At 47.9% G+C, this 7,538-nt stretch overlaps 1 protein-coding gene across 2 annotated transcripts in view; it reads left to right on the plus strand.

Annotated features, from left to right (window-relative positions):
• Positions 1-7,538, plus strand: part of Tenm4 (teneurin transmembrane protein 4) — a 697,438-nt gene that overhangs the window by 638,927 nt on the left and 50,973 nt on the right. The window contains exons 24-25 of one of the 2 annotated variants that reach the window (XM_055623346.1): positions 518-767; positions 2,655-2,675. In XM_055623346.1, the coding sequence (XP_055479321.1) occupies positions 518-767; positions 2,655-2,675 (271 nt within the window). The remainder of the gene's footprint in view (positions 1-517; positions 768-2,654; positions 2,676-7,538) is intronic. The other variant, XM_055623347.1, reaches the window with a different exon arrangement.

The raw sequence follows: 7,538 nt of genomic DNA on the forward strand, positions 1-7,538 counted from the left end.
GAGGGAGGAAGGAAGGAAGGAAGGAAGGAAGGAAGGAAGGAAGGAAGGAAGGAAGGAAGGAAGGAAGGAAGGAAGGAAGGAAGGAAAGAAAGGAAGAAAAACTCGGAGGATAGCCCCTGATAAAGGATGGTAGATTGTCCTCTGGCCTCCATTTGCACCTACATCCACCTGCACACACATATACACATGTACGCTTGCACACACTCACACAAGGGTGGGGGGGAAGGAAAGGGAAGAAGGAAGGGAGAGAGGGAGAGATTCTTGATTTTCCTGCTTCCTGGCTGTGGGGCCTTGGCTAAACTGCTTATCTATTCTGTCTGTCACAACAGTGGTAACAGGTCTACCTCATAGGCCTAGGGTGAGAATTCATTCAGTCAACACTGGAGCCTCTCAGGTAGCCTGAAAGTGTTTGGCCAAAGCCACATATACTCGGCAAAATCAAGATAATGTTGGCCAAGCAAAGGAAGAGGGTCTGGCCTCTGCTCCCCCAACTGACACTGCTCTCTTCTCGTCCCAGGCATCCTGCACAAAGGGAATGGAGAGAACCAGTTCGTGTCTCAGCAGCCGCCAGTCATCGGCAGTGTCATGGGCAACGGGCGCAGAAGGAGCATTTCCTGCCCCAGCTGCAATGGCCTTGCTGATGGCAACAAGCTCCTGGCCCCTGTGGCCCTCACCTGTGGCTCCGATGGGAGTCTCTATGTGGGAGACTTCAATTACATCCGCAGGATCTTCCCCTCCGGAAATGTCACCAACATCCTGGAGATGAGGTATGTTGGGGGGGGACCTTCTCCGTAATTCTTGGTACTGTCCCCTTGCCGTCATGAGGCCCAGCAGCCCTTACCTATGGGGACCAGAGAAGTAGGACAGGACAAAGCTGCACCTGCCATTCCAGCTCCATCAGGTGCTGCCTCCCCTGTTCTCTGTGATGGGCTGAGTTGTCCTTCATGTCCAGATGATGTGGAAGGCTGCTGCCAGCTGAAAATGAGTCCCCTTGGAACCACTCAACCTTCTCTCTGCACTGAACTGATAGAATCGGTTATGAGGGTCTTTTTGTAAGAGCAAAGGATTTACAGCAAACAAATGTCACAAGTTTGTCCCTGTTCTTTAGCATTCCTCAGAAGCGGTCACCTCTGTCCAGCCAGGGTTGAGGCAAAGTGAGGTCCAAGGCTGCTGCAGGCTGTGCCTCCCTGCTCTGTGGGTGCAGCAGAGCCCACAGAGAAAGGCCCTCACTCCTCACCATGAGTGATAGAACAGCAACCCTCAGCTGGGCAACAGCTGGACTTTGCCTTCTTCCCCATGTCCCTGAGCCACAGCCCTCTCACAAGGTGGGTTCTATGGGAAGAGAGAAGCTGAACTTCAGAGACAGGGAGCCCCCTCTCATTTCAGAAGAAATTATGGGAAGTTCTTTTTACAGCTACCTTGGAGCAAATAATCCACCCATATCCTGGTTTGGATATGAGCAAGGCATGACTTGAGAGGGAAGGGTGTACTCCGAAGAGCACGGAATGGCAGTTAGGGTACTAGCGTTTACCAGTAGGACAGTTCCGTAAGGCATTAACTATTATCAACCTTCGGGAAAGGAAGCTCAGGGAATTTGAAGTACATGTTCAAAGTCCAACATCTAGAACCTGAACCTAAAAGGTCATTACACAGCTCTGGCCTGCCTGGCATGGTGACACTTGTTCCATCATTCTGGATGAATGTCACATGTGAGAGGAGGCAGAGCACGCTAAGTGCCTGCCCGTTGCTGCAGTCTGAAGAGCTGTGAGCACCCGTCCCCACACAGGTCACCTGAGGAAGCTCACGGAGGCTGACATGCTATGGGCACCTAGGAAACCACGCATGGGGCTGAGTGAGATTCCTGACTCCAGCAGAGCATTTTCTTTGTAAGGAGGCTAACACATAGGCATAGGTCATGGAAGAAGGAACCCTTGACTGTATTTGCTTCCGGCAGGTGAGCTTAAATGCTCTGACGGGAAGAGCAAAGGACCAGGAGTCAGGTGTCCTCAGCGGAGAAGCTGTGTGACTTGGAGCACACTTTCAAATTTTGGGCCTCTCATTTCCATAGCCTCCAAAAAATATAGACTATTTTCCTTCCCTTCTCCCACTACTGTTGGCGATCACTGCAAGAGGCAAAAGAAGGAATAACCAAAATGAGGAAAGAAGTCCTTTTTCTCTGTGCCATACTCTCCCTAATTATACTCATTCTCCAGTCCCGGGCCATCGTAGGCTCTTGGTAGGCTCCCCACATTTTGAAAACTTTCATAGGAAAGCAGGCATGCAAGCAGAGACCTGGAGCAGCAAGCTTGTGTGTCTATCTCTGGCGTGTGTCTGTCCAGAGAAGAGAATCGCCTGCTCCTCCTGTGAGCCCCCGCCTCAGCAGCACGCTGTGCCAGGCCTGTCTGCTTCCCAAAGTCGGCAGTGTGGTGCACATGGAGCTGGGCCTCATCTGTGATGTGTAGCTGCTTGTAAGTGAGCTCACTGACAAGGAGTATCCAATATAAAATGTATCAGTGTCATGCCGCTAAGTCTTTATTTATTACCGTGTTGTACAGTACCATTGCTGTCAAGTTTTCAGCTGCTAATAATGCTCCTAACCCAGCTGCTAACACCTCGTTCTTTCTTCTATTCCCTGCTCTCCTGTCTTCTGTCAGAAATAAAGATTTCAGACATAGGTAAGCCAACCAGTGGAGAATTTCCTGCCTCTCCCCTGCCTTGTTGCATGCTGTATGGTAAGCCACACCTGTCAATTTCGGATGACTCAATGGCAAAGAAACCCTGTGTGGTTAGGAGCTGATAGGGGATGGTCGGTTGCAATTAGAACACCCAGCTAATAGTGAGATTCAAATCCCTGTACCTGTGGCGAAGTGAGGCGCTTGTCCTGCAGTCAACAGATGTGACAGGCTGGAGAAAGAGGGGGAAGAACTTCAGGGCCAGACCTGCCTAATCCTGAGAACAGCACATCACCAAGACTTCTGGCCATGATGGGGAGTGCTGAGACCATCTTAAGCAGGTGAAGAGTATGAAAACAAACAGAACCCAGACCTCAAAGTCAGAGCACCTGGACTGCCAGGGAGCCCTCCAGAGCAGGCAGGACATCACAGTGACTTCATGCAGAGAACAGTGCTCACACAGAACTGTGTCAGTGTGTAGATTTCAAAACTGTCCATGAGCAGACAGAGCTGTGGTTTGCACAGGCACAGGGAGACTCTTGGGTATCTGCGTAAGACTCAGATCAAAATGGCGTGTGGGATGGCTCTCTAAAAGCAGGCTCTTCGGGACAGTGAAGAGCCTGAACCACCAGCCTTTACTGACTTTACTTCTCTATGTAAATAGGTATGTGTATGTGCATATATTATTTTAAGTAATAATTTGTATGTGTGGAGCACTTGCAGCAGAGCAGAGAGTTAGACAGCTCACATGAATGCCATCTATGTCCGAATCGCCCTGTGAGATAGACATCTGTGATTAAATCCAGTCTGCGGAGGAGGAGAGTGAAGCTCCCTCCCAGTGGTAGAGCCCAGAAATAATTGCTTCAGCTCTCAGAAATTTTATTTTTATCTTGCACTTATTGAAAAAATGATTGTAAGGAAAAAAGGATCTCTTCAAACTAGTCAGCCTTTTCAGGCACAGAGAAAAGTTTCAAAAATTGCTATGGAAAGACATGTTACTCGGGGTTACAATAACTATTACAGTCTCTATATGTTGGTCTTGTAGTTAGCGTATTACAATTTATTATAATGATGATAAGATGATGAGATGCCTCCATCTTTAGTGAAAAAGGAATTGAGTCTTCTTACAGCCAAAGACACATTTAGGAAGGTGAATTCAGCAGAAATTGGGACCAAAAGTAAAAACAAGGAGGAACACCAGTGGTCAAGCCTTAAAGTCTAGGCTTTGTGGCAGCCAGCATAATCATGGGAGCATAACTTATTTCCTGGTTCACACCATCAACAGTGGGGAATATGCACTTCCCGGAACAGAAATGGTCTTTGCTCACACTGAAGCCTGTGCTCAATGAGCTTCATGTGGATGATACTGAACTGACCATTGACCTGTCCTCTCACTTTCTATATTGCAGAGGTACACTCCCTGTGCACCTTAAATTAAACCCTGGCATTTAACAGTGAATCATTTAGTCCATGATGACATCCCCCGGGACATGGCTGTGGTACTGGCAGACACAGCTGGGAAATGTTGCACCACGTGGCATTGGCTGGTTTCCACTCCCTATCAATTGAAAAGAGTCATGATTGTCTCTGCGGGTGTGTGGAAATGTGTTGGTGTGTGGGGGTGTGCAGCCTTCTGACCGTCAGGGATCCATTGATACAGCCATAGTATGGGATCAAAGCTAGGTGCCTGTCTTCTTTCAACTCATTGTTTTCTCAGGCGGGAAAATCTGTCGGAAAAAGGAGACCTGCCCATTTGCCTGCCAGCTTCCTAATAAGAAGGCAGGGAACCTGAGTTCCAGCTGTGGTTTTCGTTGGGGGGAGGGGAGAGACTGGTACTGGTATTAGCACATGTCTTCCTGTCTGAGCCTCAGTGCCCACCCCTACCCCTGTGAATGTTGGGCAGACTGAAGTTCTAGAAGCTTGTCCTCTTCGTCTGTCAGCTGCTTCTGCTTCTTCCAGTTAACAGCATTTGGTTCCGTGGGAACCTTGGCCTGTGTGTGTATACCCCCAGGAGAGAGGTAGCTGTCTTTGCTTTTTTAGCCTCATGCCACCTGCTATCCTGGACATTCCTGGTAGCCAGAGTCCCTTCAGCATCTGCTGCTGTGGGCATAGTCAGGAAACAAGCATCCCTATCTCTTCTAAGATTTCTTCCCTGGGGTCAAGGAGGACTGTTGGAAGCCTGTTCTTATGCATGAACATACTCTCTCTCAAACCAAGCTATGCATATTGTACTAACTCAAAAGAGTCCCTAACTGTCATGGAAAATAGACTAGCAAAACAGCATTATTAAAGAATGCATAACTATTAATCACCAACATAGATATTCTAGAGATTTCTCGGGGTCACCAGATTTGGGGGCTGGGGACATAACTTAGATAACAGAATGCTCTTTTAGTATTATTGAAGACCTGGGTTTGATTCCTAGAACCAGAGAAAGTAGGCATGGTGCTTCAGACCTCTTAATCCCGTAGAGGAACGAGGACCAGAAGTTCAAGACCTACCTAGTAGGTTCAAGGTCCCCTGGAAAATACATGACTCTGTCTCAGAAAAAAAAAAAAAAAAAAAAAAAAAAACTGATGCGTATTAACTGTCTTGGTTGTTTTTTGTTTTGTTTTTTAGAATAGACACTATGTGCAGAGGTTTATGTTCTTTGCATATTTTTTATCCTTACAATAAGTCTTTGAAGTAGGTGTGGTTGCCCCCGTTTCTCAGATGTAAACACAGAGACTCAGAGTAGCAGAGCAATCTGCCCAAGCAAGGGGCTGTCTTGCTCTGGCACTCACCTCTGTCCCCTTGTGAGAACAAGTGAATCAGTTTCTGGCAGGGCTGCATCCAATGTGGCAAACCAAAACTCCCTGCTCAAAGGAGCTCTTACTCTGGGACCCAAGGATATTTCTCCCTCAGAAGTAGAGAGATGATTCTTTCGTCACAAGAGACTCCCAAGTCCTCAGTCTCTACCAAGAACTTCCCTGCTTCTTCCTAAAGAGGGTAGAGGGAATGGTTGGCTTCACCTCACTAGCTTCGGGAATGCTCCCATAGCCAAGGATACATTCCCAGAGCTAGAAAACAATGCAAGACTCTGGAGTTCCCTGCAGCAAGCTCAGGAGGAGGGCTGGATCCAGTTCTGTACCTGACCCTGCTCAGGAACCTGCGTGTCAGAGTTGGGTTAGACTCAGGCTGTGGAGCCTCAAAGTGCTCCCTGTCCACAGACCAGGCCACCTTCCGTCATGTGCCTTCAAGGCTTATATGGTTTGCAGCAGGTCCACGGGCCCTTAGAGTGTAGCACTAATGTGCTCCGGAAATGTCAGAAATGTCAAGTTCTGCAGTATGGAACTGCAGTCAGCATTTTAATGATGTCTTCAGGTGAACCCTATGCACACTGAAGTCTGAGATGGATGCTCTGCTTGATTCCCAAGTCTGGCTGTGCCTAGGACTTACCCGAAGAGACCTCAAAGGCAGAGCCTAGCCCCTTGGTCACTCTTGCTCAGCCCACTTCTCATCTCCAGGTGATTCTGATGAGCCATCACTCTAAGATCACCAACAATGGGTGCTGAAAGCTTCCTGTGTGTGCTCCAACAACGAGGCGAAATTCACTCATTCATTATCCACACGTAATTCAGCAGAAATTTTCAGAATGCTTTCCCTGAATTTATGCAATGGGATTATTATAAGACTTGAAGTCAGTTCCTCTACTGTAAGAGTTCAAGAAGGTGTTTGTTGTGGTGTTGATACTGGTAGTGGTGGTGGTTTATGTGTATGGATGCTTCGCCTATATGTGTCTGTGTACCATATATGTATGCCCTGCCCCTGGAAGCCAGAAAGGGCATTGGATCCCCTAGGATTGGAGTTACAGATGGTTGTGAGGCACCATGTGGGCTCTAGGAATTAAACTCATGTCCTTTGGAAGATCAGGTAGTGTCCTTAACTGTTGAGCCATTTCTCCAGCCCCAGGTTCAAGGCTTTATTGAGGAGACAACCAACTCAACAAAGAACCTATGAAGTACTACAGACACTAGAAGCAAGATCTGTTGTATCTCTAGTGGAGACATGAGGATGTGATGTGCTATAATAGAAAAGTGGGGGTCCAGGAATGGTAGGGTAGGTGGGGGGATACTTGGCTGAATCTCCTGAGAGGGGCAAGTCAAGGGGGCCCCTCGAGCTTTCTTCCACCAGATGCTTTTGAGGATTGTATGGCTCACAGCAGATTGTCGAGCTTTGAGGATGCAGCACTGATATACTCCGGAAACTGTGGCAGCTCTGAGGAGAAATAGAAAGAACAGTCTTGGAGTCGGACAGGTGTAGATTGAAATTCACTCAGCAGTGTATGGCCCTGGTCAGGTGCTTTATCTCTGTCCATCTCAAGTTTCTTAAACGTAAGAAGACAGTCCATACTAAACGTGATAGTTATGAGGGAATGAAGCCATGTATGTCAAGCAGAGGCTAGGACAGAATCCGTACCCTTCAGCACCAGACACGTCCCAATCCATGTCATCAGCTCCACAGCTTTATTCCATAGGCAACTGGGTCTGCAGCCTGGGGAGGGCCCAGTGGAGTCTGCAGACACAGCGCAGCCGCCAGTGCTGCCTGGCATGAGGAAGAACGTGGAGTTAAACACGTAATTTAGTTGATAGAAAGTTGTGGGTTTTCACAAAATTCTGCTTTGATCCTGGCACCAGATAAAGCCGGGCTTAGTGATACACATCTGTAATCCCAGCACTCAGGAGGGAGAGGCAGGACATTAAGAGTTCATGGATGTCCTCAGCTATATGTTGAGTTTGATGTTCAGCCTGAGAAAATGAGTCTTTGTCTCAAAAACAAATGTGTGTGTGTGTGTGTGTGTGTGTGTGTGTGTGTGTGTGTGTGTGT

The sequence above is a fragment of the Psammomys obesus genome, unplaced genomic scaffold (genome assembly GCF_907164565.1).
Source record: "Psammomys obesus unplaced genomic scaffold, mPsaObe1.curated_primary_1811, whole genome shotgun sequence".
Taxonomy (NCBI): Eukaryota; Metazoa; Chordata; class Mammalia; order Rodentia; family Muridae; genus Psammomys; species Psammomys obesus.